Here is an 18,113-nt window from a genome sequence, read left to right as displayed (position 1 = left end):
GTGGTATTAAAAGAAAAGTAAACATTACATAAGCAAAACTCTGTTGTCTGAATCAAAACCCCTCCCTGGGTCAGAACTGGCCCACAGCCTACTTGTTTGTGAGTTCAGCTCTGAACAGTCTCTAAGGTTTCTTCCAAATCTTGAAAAAAAAAATGCTGTACTGAGATGGTGCCATATTGAACTTGACCCTTCCCGAGAGACCTCACAGCTGATTCTCACAGATCCAACAAAGAGAGAAATTGATTTCATTGTCTGATTTTCTTCGAGGTCAGTCTCTACCAAGCCTGGCAGAGGACTCTGAGATTTAGGAGATACAGACCATGAGCTACTTTCGTGACTGTTTATCATCAAAGAAAACTTGAGTGAATTGGTTTGTTTTGAGATGGTATTTCTTGAACTTCCTTAGCCTATCTTGACCAGCTCAAGCCGTAGAATGATCCCCAAAGTCCCCAACAGGGAAGTTGACAAAAAGACACATGTGTTGCTTAAATTAGAGAGCCAGCCCAGACTCCGCAGATGCTAGCACACCCATTCCTTAGGAGCGTGACTGCCAAGCTCCTGTCACTATGTGCCTCCACCAGTGTCTGCCACCCAATCCCCGGGACAAGCTTCCTCCTCCTGTTCTACAGAAGAAGAAACCTAAGCTCTGGGAGATAAGGGGGCTGGCCCGCTGTCACCCAATTGGTTAAGGCTAGAGCCAGAACAGAGGGCCAGATTCTTGGGCTCCAAATTCTGTGATGCTGCATTTCTACTCATAAGGTTTCAGTGGTCAAAGAAAGTTGAGAAACACTGGGTCAAGCCAACTTTTAAAAAAGATCTTTAACTACAGGACTTGTCAGAGACTTTAGTGGGCTAACAGACTAGGAATCTTCAAGAGAAGGATATGACATTTCCTCAACTTATTTAGCCATGCAAATTATTTTTTAAATTTGCATATGACTGGATTGGTGTACGACATTCTGAAACATATGAGAGTTGTGGCCCTCTGTTATTTTCTGAAAATGCAGATCGCAGGGATGGCTGTACCCACGATGCCCGAAGTCCCGTGCTGTTAAAAAATGTGGGGCGCCTGGGTGTCTCAGTCGTTTGAGCATCCGACTTCGGCTCAGGTCATGATCTCATGGTTCGTGGGTTCGAGCCCCGCTTCGGGCTCTGTGCTGACAGCTCGGAGCCTGGAGCCTGCTTCAGATTCTGTGTCCCTCTCTCTCTCCACCCCACCCCTGCTTGTGCTCTGTCTCTCGCTGTCTTTCAAAAATGAATAAACATAAAAAAATTAAAAAAAAATGAACTCACTGAATTCCCAGTGTGTGAATCTAAAGAGGCTCAATTCACTATAACTTGACCTCAGAGACCTGCAGTTATACCAAGAGGCAAGGGAACAAACCAGGCATATGGCGTCCTACATACCTATGAAAGGTACGTAAGCACCGTCTGCTCAGTTTACTATGCATTCGGTGAATATGTGAGCACCTTATGGCAGTGTGATATGAGCTTGATATTTCGTTTCTGGTGATGCATAAACTTTAACCCTCACGGTATGTGAGGCCATCTAGCCATCTATAAGGTACATAAGGCAAGCAAGAAAAGAAAATTACCAGGTGAAGTGGTCATTTCTGTGGCTGATGCTGAAACTGTAAAACAAAAACAAAACACAATAAGGTAAAATCCGAACAAAGATCCCACCCACAAACAGAACATTTAGAAGACATCTTTTTCCCAAAAACATTTATGCCTCGGACAGACTGAAATTAGATACAAAAACGGCTTCTGAAATGTGAAACTGAAGACGAGAAAGCCCTCTTGGTGAGACTGAAGTGGAGGTGGGCTACAGGGAGATCGAGGTGAGAACCATCCGTTGGCTGCGAGGACAGTAGAACCTCCCCGCGTGGGTGAGAAAGGCTGTTTCTCCGATTTCGTGAAGAGCGAATATTTCCTAGGGCTGCAAAGTAGTAAGAGCCTTCCTAATTCTGACCTCAGGTTCTTAACATGGATTTGCTCATTTTCACTAAACTCACTCGTTGAAAACACAGGGCCAAGATCTGAATATGAAAAGACAGTGGCTCCTTAACATAATTAAACATGTTAGGACCCCTGAGTCAATGTTCATTTACTGTCGTTAATGAGCTATCGGGGTTGAAACACGGAAGTGATCCTGAACCCTTCACTGGAACAGACGCCCGACAAGGGCAGGTTGTTGTCTGCTGCCCTCACTACCACGTGTTCATGTAGAGTTTTGCCTGGCTTCGGCAACGTGCCCAACAAATATTTGTAAAACAAATGGATGTGTCCACTGAATCCTATTATTCTTGTCTTTGCTCTAAAGCAGTGGGTATTCTCATTTCATCCAATTGGCTTTTCGAATTCAACTTGTTTGGCAGCCTAAGATAATATATGTGTGGGCTGAATTAAAAAAAAAATAGAAAAGGAGACCACCTCGAGCCCCTGAGACCAAAAACAAATAGTGTTGATGCTTTCACAAGGGGTACAGGTGAGAGGGACTGGGTTTTGCTCACAGAACTCCCCAAAGCGGTACTACAAAGTCAGCTTTAAGGCTCAAAACATAAGACATAGACTAGAAAAAGCAATGACCCCAGAGGGTGAATAACAGCGAATCTGGTAAGTCCTTGAAGAGGGCAGAGACCAGGGGCTCTAAAGTGAACTGGTGAATGTAGCTTCAAGCACTGGGTAGGTCAGCAGGTTAAGAGAGGCCAAGAATGGCCCAGAGGCCTCCCCAAACCAATGTTGAGAACAGACCCTAAGCGTGTGTTTGGAGGACGCCGAGGGGACCCGAGCTTCTTCACATTCACTTCCAGGTCCCTCTCTCCCACCCCAACAGCTGTGGCTCCAGCAGCGTCAGGAGAGAGTCGGGAGTGAGTACCTGAGCAGATGACCCCGGCGTCCTCACGGTGGCCACAGTTGTGGATGGACAAACCCAGGTGCCGGCACTGGCCTAGTGTGGTCTCATTGCCCCGGCACTGCACGTCGTCCAGGAGGATGCTCCCCACACCTTCCCCAAAGTGGCCGTTCCCCAGGGCTCCGACGCCCTCCCCGCAGTCCAGCTGCCGGCACACAACGCGGGCTGCGCCGATGCTCCAGAGGTCATCACACACGGTCCCCCATGTGCCGTTGTGGTACACCTCGATGCGACCTTCACAGCGGTTGCTCCCATCCGCCAGCCTGATGATGGGCAGGTCTGGGGAAGACTCGGGGTTGTTACTAGAACGGGATTAACTCTTCTGGCAAGTAATTTCTCATAGGACTTTCCTGTAGTTTTTACTGTAGCGAACCCTGAAGTCCTATACTCTGTAATCTCTTATTCCTGTCTCCAAGCCCCATAGGAAAAAGTCAAATTCGTACTTATCAGTGCAGTGACTAGCTTTTCCAGGTGAGCTCTGATTTCAGATATTTTGTTCCCTCATTTCCATCTTTGCATTTGAAATATAATTGCAAAGATAAGGACAGATACCTATTTCAGAATGGAGTCATTAAATTGCTAAGCAACAGCATGGAAATAGGTCAGACTCAACCTCTCATTATTTTCGTCGAGCCAAACTTGCACACTGGCCCAGATTCGCAGATTTTATTTAAAAAAAATTTTTAATGCTTATTTCTATTTGAGAGAGAGAGAGTGCATGCAAGAGGTGGGGGGCACCGAGAGAGAGAGGGAGACACAGAATCCGAAGCAGGCTCCGGGCTCTGAGCTGTCAGCACGGAGCCCGACGTGGGGCTCGAACCCACGAACTGTGAGATCATGAACTGAGCCGAAGTTGGACGCTTAACCAGCTGAGCCACCCAGGTGCCCCAACAGCTAGACAGATTGTAGAAGCAGAGACTAGACAAGTGGCGGGCCCCGCATGCAACATCTCCCTCCCTGGCAGGGCCGAATCCACCCCGGCCCTGACATTCCCAGCTGTAACCTCAGGGAGTCTGCTAGAAAGATTCAATAGCTGGGAAGGGGTGAAGGAAGCAGTCAAAGGATTACCAACTGCAGGAGCCATTTCCGCTGATTCTGGGGCAGCTTCGGCAGCTGAAAGAGAAAGCGCAAGGCATTCATGTCAGCAGGTGCGCGCACTTGCAGAAACGCTCGCGGACACACCAGCCGATGGGTACGTGAACCCACATCTGTCCCCATGTGCCGGTTCGGGAAATCCTGGCAAAGGCAACTGCGCTTCTGAAACCTCCTTTCCCTCGCCGGTGAGACCGAGGCTTATGGAGGCTAATTGGAAGGGTCTATCTGAGCTTTTCCGGGGGGAGCCATCCAGAGCCACTCGGAGCTGAGGCTACAAAATAGGACAGATGAGCCTCTCATGACATTTTAATTCAGAGTTCTCATCGAGGGATGCCAAGACTTCTTTGTAGCACCAAACGCTCACTCTACAGATGAAACGAAACAAAACAGAACAAAGCTACCCAACAGGGGCGCCTGGGTGGCTCAGTCTGTTAAGCATCTGACTTCAGCTCAGGTCATGATTGCACAGTTGGTGAGTTGGAGCCCTGCATCAGGCTCTGCGCTGACAGCTGGATCTTCTGTCCCCCTAGCTCTCTGCCCCTTCCCGGCTTGCACTCTCTCACTCAAAAATTTAAAAAAACATTGAAAAAATTTAAAAACAAAAAACCCCAAACTACCCAACAACAGGGTGGGATAGAAATATTCCCATCTTGTCTGTATCTTCCCCCATTTGGGAACCTTGTCTCCCCTCCCCCAACTGTGAGTCGGGGGTAGCCCTGGGCCGTGACGGTGGGGGGGAGGGGGGAGCGTGGGTGGGGTGGAGGGGTTGGGGAGGTGGGTCACAGATGTTTGTTGCACGCATTATTTAGTAACAAAAGGTAACAAAGCAGGGCTTTTCAACATTCAATCAGCTTTTTTGAATGGTTGCATAAAATTAATTGTCCCTAATAGCAAGAAAATCGCGAGCTGGGCAATCGGCAGCTCAGGAGAGCTTTCCCATCTAACTCTTTCCGAGAAATACCTTCATGAGAAATTTATGATGTCGATGCACATAGAAAAATCATTCCTGACAATGAAAAACCATCCTGAGCAGGGGTATAACTTCCTGCTTTACAGGCATGTTTTTTGTTTGTTTGCTTGTTTGTTTTTTGCTCATAGGATCTCCCTTCTTCTTAGGGCCAGGGGAGTGGGCTGTGATATCAGGTACACTTCAGACAAGTGTGACCACCATCCTGGGTTAGCGGAATCTGAGGGGGTTCCTGAGACATGGGTCTCTGTGTGCTCCAAATGGGAAAATTCCAGGCAAACTGGGACAAGCCGTTTTCATGACCTGGAACCCCAAGCCTTTAGGGTCGGAGGAGGGAACCCAGTCTAGAGGGAGTTCAGGTACCTGAGCAGATGGCTCCGGCATCCTCGTGGTGACCACAGTTATGGACCGACAGGCCACGGTGGCGGCAGTGCCCCAGGCTGGTCTCATCGCCCGTGCAGTGCACATCATCCAGGAAGATGGGGCCCGAGCCATCACCAAACAGACCGCTCCTCGGGGCCGCCAGTGCCATTCCGCAGCCCAGCTGCCGGCACACCACCCGTGCAGCTGGCAGGTCCCAGAGGTCGTCGCACACGGTCCCCCAGGTGCCGTTGTAGAGGATCTCCACGCGGCCCTCGCACCTGCTGCTCCCCGCCGCCAGCCTCACCACCGGCAGATCTGCAGGAACCAAAGGTCAGAGAGGCTTGAACAGGTTCCCCGGACTCTCAAACGAGACAGAATTTCCAGTTGGAGAATTCTAGCCCCGTCTGCAGTCTGTGTCCCCCGGGAAAGCAAATCATATATGCAGAGGAGACCATGTGATGGCTTCTTGTTTCTGAGATTCAGCACAGACTCCACAGTGTTTTGCTGTCAGTGGGCCATTTCTTATGGAAATATGGGCCACATGGTGGCTTTGCAGACGACCACTTAAAAACAACTGTCTTGGGGTGCCTGGGTGGCTCAGTCAGTTAAATGTCTGACTTCAGCTCCAGTCATGATCTCGTGGTCCAGGATTTCGAGCCCCGTGTCGGGCTCTGTGCTGACAACTTAGAGCCTGGAGCCTGCTTCGGATTGTGTCTCCCTGTCTCTCTGTCCCTCCCCTGCTCGTGCTCTGTCTCTTTCTCTGTCTCTCAAAAATAAATAAAAATATTTTTAAAAATTAAAAAAAAACCACCCCAACTGTCTGCTTTCGTTCTCTTTTGGGTGTCATTTGTCATGTGGTTTCTCTAAAAATTCGAAACAGTTCGGCTGAATGCTTGGGGTTCAGACTTCACATTTTTTACCCAGGTCTCTTAAAGAATGTTTGGAAAGTTCAGAACAAAATTAATTTCACTTTACTTGAATTTTAAAAAGGATGAAGTGTTTATCGGAGGATGATGGAGAAGGTTGGGGCTGGAAAATTGCGCAGCAGAAGAGGGGCATCGCTCCTACAAGAAGGTCAGATACTCACTGCGTGAAACTTACCCCCGAACCAAAAGCAGATGAGCCTGGTTCTCAGATTCTGAGCCCCAGAGATGCGGCTGGTTCATGGGGTCCCCCTAGAGAAGGGCCCACAAGAGCACTGTGTGGCTCAGGACCTTCCTACGAGCCTTTCAGTGATGCCACTGAGGGTGGGTGGGTGACTGGCTCGGCTTGAAAAGGTCCCCACATGGAGAGAACCCACCATACCACCAGCTTGTCTCTGATGAGCACAGCTTTTATTCCGTATGGCACCGGGGCCATGAAAATTATGTTGGCTACATTTCTGTGGGCCACAAATGCCAGCCTAAGAAAAGAAGTCGCAAAATGTAAGGACGGAAAAAATACCTGTTGGTTGGAAAACATGTGGCTGTTCCCCAGGAGTTGCAGCAACTGTACATGTGAAAGAGAAAATAGTCATCGTAAGTACCTTCTAAGCCAACAATGCAATTTCATAATCTTCTCAGTACCGTCTATATCACATGCATGAGTTTGCCTTTAAACAACCCCATCCAATCTCTGATCAGATAGTTAGCATTTATTTTTTTTAAAAATGTTTATGTATTTTTGAGAGAGAGAGAGAGAGAGAGAGAGTGCACGCACATGCACTCGAGCACAAGCGGGGGAGGGGCAGAGAGAGGGAGCCACAGAGTCTGAAGCAGGCTCCAGCAGAGCCCGACATAGGGCTCGAACTCATGAATTGTGTGATCATGACCTGAGCCAAAGTTGGAGGCTTAACCAACTGAGCCAACCAGGTGCCCCTAGGTAGTTGGCATTTAAAATGTGATGGTAGCTCATACAGGTGATACAGGTGTATGTATTATTCTGGTTAAGGGTAAGAAAATAAGAGAAATAACGTGGATGTCGGGATTGTGAAGGCGTGGCCCCACAGGCCCAGCACCTTCTCAGAACCACAGAGCTTTGGGTCAAGGAACCGGTGTCTCCGTCCTGCTGAAATGCAGACCTCATGTACAGGAAGGAGGACATCAAGCCTGTTAACACCCAGAATGGCTTCTCCTCTGGGTGCAGAGTAGGGCCCAAGAGGGATGGAAAACAGTTCTGGGACTTTGCCTTCTGGGGAGGGTCTGGAGCTCAGAGCCACTGTCAAGGCAAGCTAAGGTTGGTGAGAGAGACCCAGCATGGGGACCCTGCACTAGATGGCTTGTCACCAAATAGCAAATAAGATGGATGTGAACGCACAGATGCCTGTGTGTCCAGCAGCTGTAGAATCTACAAAGACAAAGGAGACGCAGGGGTGGTTTCATAACAGAAACCAGGGCAGTGGAGTGGTTCGAAGGTCACTGTCTCAGTTTACACGTCACTCAACAAGCCTGTGTAAACAGTTGTTCTTATGCGTCTAGGGCTGCCCCCTCTGGGTTTTTACAGCCAGGTGTGGATTGTGTCACCAGGCCAAAAACTCTGGGGTAGTGATTCTGAAAGAATTTGCCTTCATAACGAAAATGCCACCACCAGCAATAGAGTTAACATTCTGCGCATCTATAGAGTGCCATGTGCCTGAGTAGGTGTTGAATGCCTCGTGTAATCCTCCTGACAATTTTTATGAGACAAGCGCCATTGCTTTCTGTATTGTCCAATGGATTAACCTTGATGGCCACTCCAGTGGAAGGGGGCCCTCCCGTACATTAAAGAGCTCGCAACTTTTTCAGAGTTCGAACAGAAATCTGTCCCGGACGTGGGGAAGGTTTAAAGCGTGGGAACATTTCTAGACTCCATCTGCTAACTTCAGGCTTGGCCTGGCAGCTCCATGACTGGCCCAGAAGGGACCTGCGCTCATCTGAGCAGATGACACCAGTGTCCTGGTGATGCCCACAGTTGTGTGTGAGCCAGCTGCTGTGAGGGCACTGCCCCAGTGAGGACTCACTTCCTGTGCACTTGACGTCATCCAGGAGGATGCTGCCTGACCCGGGGCTGAAACTGGCCCCAGAGAGGGCGGACACAGCCTGGCCACAGCCAAGCTGTCTGCAGACCACGTGGGCATCCTCTATGGACCAGCTGTCATCACACACCGTGCCCCACGTGTCTGCGTGGTAGACTTCCACTCGGCCTTCGCACCTGCTTGACCCATTCACCAGCCGCAGACCCAGACCTTGGGGGACAATTTCAAGCAATGACTTCCATCAAGGCTCATCCGAAAGGCCACAGAAGAGCCAGCAGCTCTTGGAAATTGTACGGGTGATGGATGGCGATAGATTTACTCCCCCTTTCACTCTGCTTCACTCATTTAATTTTTGCCTTGAGTATTACCTCCTGTGTTTCCTGAGGTGACAGTTGGTTGGGAAATGGTTTTGCTCCTTAGCCCGCTGGCCCAGAGACCCGCCTCATCATGGAGCCATTTCTTCTCTTCACTGTGTGTCCTGAAGTCTTGGCTTCTGGCACTCACAGGGTTTGCTGGGGTTTTTCATGAGATGCTAACATGCACACACCAATTGGTGTGTGTGCGCGCGCGTGTGTGTGTGCATGCACACGCACAATGTTCTCTGCCTGCCCTTGCACACACATTGATCAAGTGATGATCACAATGGCTCCATCTATGTTGGATGGCTCCATAGGGATCAGGTGCTGTCACATGTGCATAGATGCTCCTGGGAGCTCATAAGGCAGTTATTCCAGACTGCCCTTCGTGTTCAGAGGACAGAGTCGCAGAAGGGAGCAGAGATGGGATGTGCTCAGGACACAGCCAAGAATAGCTCGTGGGGACACAGCCAAAGACAGGTCAAGGTGGGGTTGGGGGGAGATTTGAGGTCAGTGGGCCACTCTCAGCCCTTGGGCACCCACCTGAGGCTGCGGAGCAGTGTTTCCAGTGGGGACACTTTCTCCCACGGTAGTAACACTGGGGTAATTCTGAGCTAAAACTCAAATGAGGGAAGGCCATGGAGGAGAGAGGAACAGCTTACCTGCTGACGTGGGCACTTCTGCCGGGTTTGGGAAAGATGCTAAGGACAGAGAGAAACACAACAGGATACAACATCTTAGGTGACAAGCACGTTTAACTCTCAGTTAACTGTCGGTGGGCCCTCAGCCTTGTGGACTATCTACAGTTTCTATTCTAGATGGATTCCCTTCTCAGGTCCTTGCTCTTTGGGGGAGTCTTCCATCACCCTGCTGCCACGTGCACCAGGAAGACAAGCAGCTAAAGCACACTCAAGAAAATCAGAGCATGGCAGGTATGTTTTAAAGAAAGCATTCTTTGGGCATCACTGCTGTCCAGTATAACCTACCCTGGTGCTTTCTTTGAGGTTTGGGTTCACTTCTTTTTCCTAACCCCTCTGCATATTGCATTTTACTCTTAAAGATTGTGCCGCAGACAAGCAGCTGACCTAATTTAAAATGTGAGCCGGTCAACTGTTGAGCCGGTCAGAGTCAGGGAAAGACCAAGTGATGCTTTCAGCCCCTTCATTCTTTTTATTTTTAAATTTTTTAAATGTTTTTATTCATTTTTGAGAGAGAGAGAAAGAGAGTGGAGGAGAGGCAGAGAGAGAGAGAGAGAGAGAGAGGGAGGCACAGAATCTGAAGCAGGCTCCAGGCTCTGAGCTGTGAGTACAGAGCCTGATGCAGGGCTCGAACCCAAGAACTGTGAGATCATGACTCGAGCTGAAGTTGGATGCTCAACAAATGAGCCACCTGGGTGCCCCTTAGCTCCTTCATTCTTTACAACTCTGTCAGGGAGAAATGTAGAAAGCAGGACAGACAGAGCTAAACCCCTGCAGTGCTTGGAAGGAGCTGGCTGGCATCTGAATAGTGTGCCCCATGCGGCAAGCCCTGCTCCACCTGCTCTACACAGAGAGAACACTGAGTTCCAGAATGGCTTTGGGAGGCAAATATTATTATCCTCCTCCTTATCCTTATCTAGAGGAAGACACTGAGGCATGGGGCGGGGTTGGGAGGTGGGTGCAGAGATTCGTTCAAGATCCCACAGCTCACGAATGAGGAAGCCAGGGTGATAGATCCAGGACATTTGGATCTATCCACAGCCCTACTGCCCAGAGTGACTTTGCCAAGACAAGTTACAGTTAATCAATAATAATTGAAGGGGTGCCTAGGTGGCTGTGTCATGATCTCGGGGTTGTGGGATTGAGCCTCGCATCTGGCTCCAGGCTGAGTGTGGAGCCTGCTTGTGAATCTCTCTCTCTCTCTCTCTCTCTCTCTCTCTCTCTCTCTCTCTGTCCTCCCCCACTCTCTCTCTCTCTCTACCTCTGCCCCTCCCCTGCTCATGCTCTCTCTTTCTCTCAAATTAAAAAAAAAAGTACAATTGAAATTACCTGAAGTTGGGTAACTCCCAGCAGCTGATGGTGTTGAGTAAGGCAGAGAGGCTGTGAGAGACATAAATCAAACTCATTCTTCTCAAACCCAAGAGGTTGATCTGCTTATTTGGAACAGAAAGGTCCATGTCTGGCTCTAGGGAGAAACGGCACCCAATCTGGGCATATGAGCCCCGAGTTGCCATGGTAACAACCAGCAGATGTCTTGGGTCACTGGGCTCGTTTCTGTCCAGCTGCGGGACATCACAATGTTTTTAATTTGTTTTCAAACTCTGCTCACAGGGATGGTTGCCTTATGTGGAATGCCTAGCTTGCCATTTCCTTTGGTTTTGTGATTCTTCCTGGGTGTGTGGGTCTTGCCTCCCAGAGCAGATGTCAGTTTGCAAAGCGTGGGACTACGTTTGTCTCAAGGATGTGCACTGGCCACTTGAGCACCTGGAGGGAGCCGAGGGCCAGGGTGGAGACCTCTGAGCAGCCGCTTTGTGATGTTTCCCCTTCACCTCTGACCCACCTTGAGCAGCTCTTCCAGGGGTCCTTGTTCCACACCTCCCTGCTCTTGAAGCCCCCAGCCCTGTCCTCGGATGTCACAGTCAGCATGTGGCTTCCGGTCATGTTTTGCTTCAACACTGACTCTGCCCCTTGACCTCTCCCTTCTCCTCTCAAAACCTTCTAGTATTGCCACCCTTGCTTTTTCCTTCATCCTCCCGTCATTTCGGCCAGGTCTAGCTGGTCAGCCACTTTGCCTCTTCCCAGCCAAATCCAGAAGGATGCAGAGATAGACTGGGGCTTCTGACTCCAAGTACTGAATTTGTTTGCAGAAACTCAATTGGGATAAAACTGAGGAATAAGAGCCCTGGGCTGGGACCTGGGCTCCCAGCTTCCCAGCTCTGTGACTTTAGGAGTCATCTCTGTGTCACCTGGGTAACAAGGGAGATGAACCAAAGAGATGCTTCCCAGAGGTATGATTCATCACTGGTGGGATGCGAGATAATTTGAGGTGATGCATCTTCTATTTTAAGAGTCGCATATTTATATAACATTATAATCTAAAAATCTACATTGAATTCCATTCTGATTAAAGGCATTTTCAGATATGCATGGGCATGCATTGATCAGAATAGATAGTTCATTGTTTATTTTATTTTTTCTAAGTTTCTTTGTTTATTTTTTTGAGGTGAGGGAGGGGCAGAGAGAGAGAGAGAGAAAGAGAGAGAGAGAGAGAGAGGGGGGGGGCTCTGTCGGCACAAAGCCCAGCACAGGGCTCGATCTCACGAACCTTGAGATCATGACCTGAGCTGAAACCAAGAGTCGGACGCTTAATCGACTGAGCCACCCAGGCGCCCTGATAGTTCATTGTTTATTTTAATTTGTAAACATTTCCGTATTGCTATGTTGCCGCTGTGTCTGTTTGTATGTATTGTCTATTTATGGCGGCTGATCCTGGCTGTCCGTGTATGGTGGGGATATAGGAATTCCTCGTAAAATGAATTCGTGTCAGTAAAAGAAGAGGAGTCCGTGTGAAGGCAAAGTATTAAGGAAGGTGTGGTGTGTGTGGGAGGTGGGCAGAAGCCACGCAGGGGCATCTGAGCGGCGGAAGCTCGGGAAACAGTGACATCAGGACCCCCTCCTGCTCTGAGTACAGTTGGGAATGTCATTTCGCCCACCCGCTTGTGTCAGCATCAGGCCCACCTGAGCAGATGACGCCGGCGTCCTCGTGGTGGCCGCAGTTGTGGGAGAACCAGCCGCTGTGCAGGCACTGCCACAGCCTGGCTTCCGTCCCCACGCACTCCACGTCGTCCAGAGCAATGGGGCCCACGCCTTGGTGGAAATGCGCCCTGCCGGGGGCCGACACTGCCCTGCCGCAGGCCAGCTGCCTGCACACCACCTGCGCGTCACGCGGGTCCCAGCTGTCGTCACACACGGTCCCCCAGGTGCCGTTGTAGTGCAGCTCCACGCGGCCCTCGCACCGGTGGCTGCCTCCGGCCAGCCTGAGGGCCACATCTGGGGACCGCGGACACGCCTGGGTCATGTTCTGGGTGCTCCCCCTTTGCCCCTGCCCTCAAGGAAGGTCCCGGGAATTTCCTGTGAGTCGACCCACTTTTGAGGGCTCTCCTCTCAGACGTGGGGAGGGAGCCACCAAGGGCTCAAGGGGGCCGCAAAGAGTACTCTCACGTCAATGTGAGTTTTTGAGGGGTGTGTTTCAAAGCTTTTTCCCCAGACAGGACTATTTGACAGAGGCCAAAGGAGACCCCCAGAAGCCCCGTGTGAGGTGGGCACTGCCAGGCATGCTGACACTAGCTGTGGCTGCTCTTGGGGAACAACATCTTGACGCAGCTTTAAGGGACTACACCTGTTTTGAACGAAACGGGCTTGGAGACAGCGTCAGACAAGACCCCTCCTCAGCACGTGCGATGTGCTCTAATATCGGAAGGTGTGTGTGTGGACGTGTGGTTCCACGTGGTGTTGGGTGTTCAACAACACCCCCCACCCCTGTCAGATCTTGGGGGTAAACAAAGGAGAGTGGGGACCTTTTCCAGTCCCTGGTGCCCAGTCAGATTCGGTCACCCACCCTCGTCTTCATTACCAGGCAGCACAGGGGCCAAAATGACCAAAGGACCTACCGGTATTGTTCTCATCTTGCACAAGAGACTCGTAGGATGCAAAAAAGCCCATGTTGGTGACGATAGCATCGCTGTGGAAGACCACCGTCAAGCGATTTGAGGAGGAGGTGAATACTGGGGTTGTACCAGAACAGAATCTTCCCAGAGAAAAAGATTCGCTCTGTGGACCATCAAAGATTTCAATGAAGTCATACGGACATCCAAAGAAGTTTTCCATCCTATGAAGATACGATATCACTCAGACTCCATCCGCTGAGGCTTTTCCTCCACCAAGCACTGCACAGATTGGTTCAGGAAGGGAAGGTTCTGGAAGAGGTATCTGAAACCTATGTCTTTTTGCACAGATCGGAGGGAAATAGGACCCTGTTGCTAAAGGGAGTATGTATCTTCCTGTTTATAAAATCCTTTTAATTTGTAAAGTTTCCATTGAATTGCATTTCCCGAATATGGATTACAAGCACAAAGAATAGAAATTAACTGCTATTGACAGGTATGTGGTGAAAAGTACATTTTTCTCTAATCCCTGACTAGTCCCTCTGATGTCATTCTGCTTCTTAGAAGAAGCTACAATGAACAGTTTCTTTTTGTTCCCTTCCAGATAGAGTCTAAGCACAGAAGGCAGCCACTGGAGTGTTGTTCGAGGTTTTCTTGTAGACCGTTCCCTAGCAATACCCCTATGTGTGTGATGGACCCAAACCTGTTTAACTGATCCCCTACTGATGGCCAATTAGATGGTTTCCAATCTAGTGTTCCTATAAGAACACTGCCATGATTATCCTCCATGCACAAGACTTTATCAGTAGACTGATTTTCTGGAACTAGAATTGCTGCCTTAAAATATTTGTACCTTAAAAGGGGGTGCTTGGGTGGCTTTGTCGGTTCAGTGTCCAACTCTTGGTTTTGGCTCAAGTCACGATCTCACAGTTCTTGAGATTGAGCCCTGCATCAGGCTCTGTGCTGACAGCGCAGAGCCTGCTTGGGATTCTCTCTCTCCTCTCTCTCTCTCCCCTCCCCCACTCACTCTCTTTGTCTCTCTCTCTCACTCTCTCTCAAAATAAATAAATAAATTTATTTAAAAAATTAAAGTTTTGGGGTGCCTGGGTGGCTCAGTAGGTTAAGCATCCGACTTCAGCTCAGGTCATGATCTCACGGCCCATGAGTTTGGGCCCTGTATCAGGCTCTGCACTGACAGCTCAGAGCCTGAAGCCTGCTTCAGACTCTGTGTCTCCGTCTCTCTCTTCCCTTCCCCAATTCACACTCTGTCTCTCCATCAAAAATAAATAAGCTTAAAAAAATGAAAGTTTTGATCAAAGTTTTGATATTACAGAACAGGCCTCCCAAGCCTTCCTCACTTTTTGAGAGTTAACTATGGAAGGTGGGTTTTATTTATTTATTTATTTTATGTTTGTTTGTTTGTTTGTTTGTTTATTGGTGGGGTTAAGGGTAGTGGGCAGCACAACAGTGTCTATGACAGGGCAAAGAGGAGAGTAAAAGTGGGAGATATTTACTCACTTCACCACATCAAACGTGAGCTTGACATGAGCCCTGCCATCCACTTGTATGTCCCAGGCACACACCACATTTGTGGGGTATTTTTTAGGATACCAAGGGCTGGAGAAGGAGCCCGAATTATTTGTGAGCAAACCGCCACAGTGGAAGTTTTCATCTGTAAAATGCGGTAAAGACACCCCATCAGATAGGAGGCACTGAGCTGTGCTGGTGTTTTCAGAGGGGTCAGAGGGCACAGGCAGCAGGAGCGAGGGACACCTGTTCCAGGGCTGCTTTGGCCAATAACTGCAAAAGCCGGCTTTGGGAACTCCTCTGAGTTTCCCATGCTGTTGTTTGTCAGATGAGACCATTATACGTGTCCCGCAAGATTACAGGGCTTCGTGAGGACAAATGACAGTGACGTATGGTTGACAGGGCTTTCTGGACCCATATGCACAGATGGGTCTGAGCATGTGTTTTAATGAAAAGATGCAAGGACAATGTAAGCCCCAGTACGTATCACCGTCCAGTCATAAAACTGCTCATATTAGAAGATCCCCCATGTGATATACAAATCCCAGATGGAATCAGCACCAACAACACACAGAACACCCACTTCATGGCTGAAATACTGGATTTGGTGTGGAATTTAAATTAAAGACCCCCTGTGCTGGGGCTTCTCATATGTAAAAGGAAGAGAGCATTTATCCAGCTGTTGGAAGCACTAACATTGAAAATAAGGCACAAGGTGCCTGGGTGGCTCAGTTGGTTGAGCATTCGATTCTTGATTTCAGTTCATGTCATTATCTCACGTTTCATGAGTTCAAGCCCTGCATCGGACTCTGCACTGATGATAGCACAGAGCCTGCTTGGGATTCTCTCTTTCTCCATCTCTCTCTGCTCTTCCCCTGCTCATGTGCACTCTCTTTCTCAAAAAAAACAAAAAACAAAACAAAGAAAATAAGGCAAACAGCATCTGGTGGCTCAGTCAGTTGAGTGTCCGACTCTTAATTTAATTTTGGTTCAGGTCATGATCCCAGGGTTGTGGGATCAAGCCACTCTTAGTGTGGAGCCTGCTTAGGATTCTCTCTCTCTGTCCCTCTGCTCCTCTCCACCACTCATACTCTCTCTCTCTCTCTCTCTGTCTAAAATAAAAAACAAAAAAATAAAAGAAGGCAAGTATAAAACCATGTGAAGGACAATAGCCAAATTATGGAAAGAGCCTAAATGTCCGTCAACTGATGAATGGATAAAAAAAATTGTGGTTTATATACACAATGGAGTACTACGTGGCAATGAGAAAGAATGAAATATGGCCCTTTGTAGCAACGTAGATGGAACTGGAGAGTGTGATGCTAAGTGAAATAAGCCATACAGAGAAAGACAGATACCATATGGTTTCACTCTTATGTGGATCCTGAGAAACTTAACAGAAACCCATGGGGGAGGGGAAGGAAAAAAAAAAGAGGTTAGAGTGGAAGAGAGCCAAAGCATAAGAGACTCTTAAAAACTGAGAACAAACTGAGGGTTGATGGGGGGTGGGAGGGAGGGGAGGGTGGGTGATGGGTATTGAGGAGGGCACCTTTTGGGATGAGCACTGGGTGTTGTATGGAAACCAGTTTGACAATAAACTTCATATATTGAAAAAAAAAAAAACACGTGAAGGGTTTACGTAAAGCTGACATACCTGTAGCAGGACTGTCACCAGTCGAGTCTGTGAAGATATACAGAGAAAAAATGATGCTGTGAGCAAGGACTTTTATCCAAAATATGCCTCTAAAATAGTAAAAAATATTGACATTCCAAGCTGTGACTTCTCTGTGTCCCACTGGACAGAGATGACTGTCCAACCCAAGAGTTGGGACATCTGCACACTAAGTGTGTGGATAGGTGTAGTTTGATACAACTCGCTGGGGGCTCACCTGGGCTTCCCATTTCCTTGGTTCCCACAGCATCTATGGCATGATCATCCCTGCAAGCAGCTAGCTCTCTCTCACTGCAGGTGCCAACTCAGGGCATCCTTGGGGCCCAGATACTACACTTCTGGTGAACCTGAACTCTACCCCCGGCCCTCTCCCCACCCTCTGCAGGCCCCCAGCCCTGCCATTTTGTCAACACTAACGGGATGCGTCGCTCTTGTTCATTAGCAACAGAAGGCTTATGCTGTCGACTGTGCCCTGATTACAGGATTAAAGAGTGGCCAGGACCACATGTTTCAGGGGCCTGGTGAGCAGTTGAAATGTATGGAAGAACAATACCTGTTGGTCCCACTTTTGGACTGCCATCAACACCTACTCAAAGACCAAAGAGAGAATAAGTAGGATAGTCATGTAATTGATAAAAGAAAATCAGGTACTATTTTTGTTTGTTTGTTTGTTTAAGGATCAAACACATTCTTTCTGGGCAGTTGAGAGTGTGTATAAAAACCCATCGACGTTGTTTAAAGATTGGCAGCCTACATCAGGGCCCACTGGATGAGGGGGAACACTCTGCTTTTCAATTTCATGATGGTTCATCTAATTGCTGTAAGTATGAAAATTGAAAGCAATTAAAATAGATGGTATGTATTTCCTTTTGGTCAGTTATAGGGCTGGAGGAGCATTAGTAACAGAGCCAAGCTCAGTCTTTCGTACAGTACCTTGGGGGCAATACTTAACAGAGTATGGGCCTGCATGTCATCGAGACAATGCCGTTGTTACCTTATCAATAAAATGAGAATGCAATCATCTCTCTTATTAGAGATTGTGAACATGAAGTGAGCATATGAATGAGCTGGATTCGGCACTGAGCCTGGCACATGTTCAGCACTCTGGACAGCAGCTGCTAGTCCTAGTCAGGGGGCAGTGGACTGTCACCAACACCGTGGCATGCTTATCCAGGACTGGGATGTCTGATGACACAAATCCTCTATCTAATTATCACAACTTTTAAGGGGGAAACTTGAACAGTTTACAGACACAATAATTTAAGAGAAAGGACACTAACTCTTAAACAAATTGATTTTGAAAAGATGGCTTGAAGCCATGGCTTCCTTTCTGAGTAATTGCTGGCATTGATTTCTCCCTTCCCAGAAGCTGCAGGTGGGCAAGACTGTCTCTGAGGGTGTCTGTGTCCTGGGGGCTCACCTGAGCAGATGGCGCTGGCATCCTCATGGTGCCCGCAGTTGTGGGAGAACCATCCATTGTGCGTGCATTGCCACAGCCTGGCTTCATTCCCCATGCACTGCATATCATCCAGCATGATGTGGCCAGTGCCTCCATCAAAGTAGCTCTGAGCTGGGGCTGACAAGG

The 18,113-nt window shown here is 48.7% G+C and overlaps 1 protein-coding gene across 1 annotated transcript in view; it reads right to left on the bottom strand.

Moving 5' to 3' along the window:
- LOC131492450 (deleted in malignant brain tumors 1 protein) overlaps positions 1 to 18,054 on the bottom strand; it is a 35,331-nt gene extending 17,277 nt beyond the window's left edge. The window contains exons 1-13 of the mRNA XM_058696055.1: positions 17,949 to 18,054; positions 16,511 to 16,537; positions 14,848 to 15,001; positions 13,336 to 13,553; positions 12,404 to 12,715; positions 10,715 to 10,765; positions 8,317 to 8,541; positions 8,177 to 8,229; positions 6,783 to 6,867; positions 5,340 to 5,654; positions 3,983 to 4,027; positions 2,879 to 3,193; positions 1,596 to 1,631 (exon numbers count right to left, since the gene is read on the bottom strand). Coding sequence (XP_058552038.1) covers positions 1,596 to 1,631; positions 2,879 to 3,193; positions 3,983 to 4,027; positions 5,340 to 5,654; positions 6,783 to 6,867; positions 8,177 to 8,229; positions 8,317 to 8,541; positions 10,715 to 10,765; positions 12,404 to 12,715; positions 13,336 to 13,553; positions 14,848 to 15,001; positions 16,511 to 16,537; positions 17,949 to 18,051 — 1,939 coding nt within the window. The 5' untranslated portion in view covers positions 18,052 to 18,054. The remainder of the gene's footprint in view (positions 1 to 1,595; positions 1,632 to 2,878; positions 3,194 to 3,982; positions 4,028 to 5,339; positions 5,655 to 6,782; positions 6,868 to 8,176; positions 8,230 to 8,316; positions 8,542 to 10,714; positions 10,766 to 12,403; positions 12,716 to 13,335; positions 13,554 to 14,847; positions 15,002 to 16,510; positions 16,538 to 17,948) is intronic.
- Positions 18,055 to 18,113: the final 59 nt, after the last annotated feature.

The sequence above is a fragment of the Neofelis nebulosa genome, chromosome 13 (assembly GCF_028018385.1).
Source record: "Neofelis nebulosa isolate mNeoNeb1 chromosome 13, mNeoNeb1.pri, whole genome shotgun sequence".
Lineage (NCBI taxonomy): Eukaryota > Metazoa > Chordata > Mammalia > Carnivora > Felidae > Neofelis > Neofelis nebulosa.
Note: the sequence above shows the minus strand (reverse complement) of the source record. Positions and strands in the feature narration are given on the sequence as shown.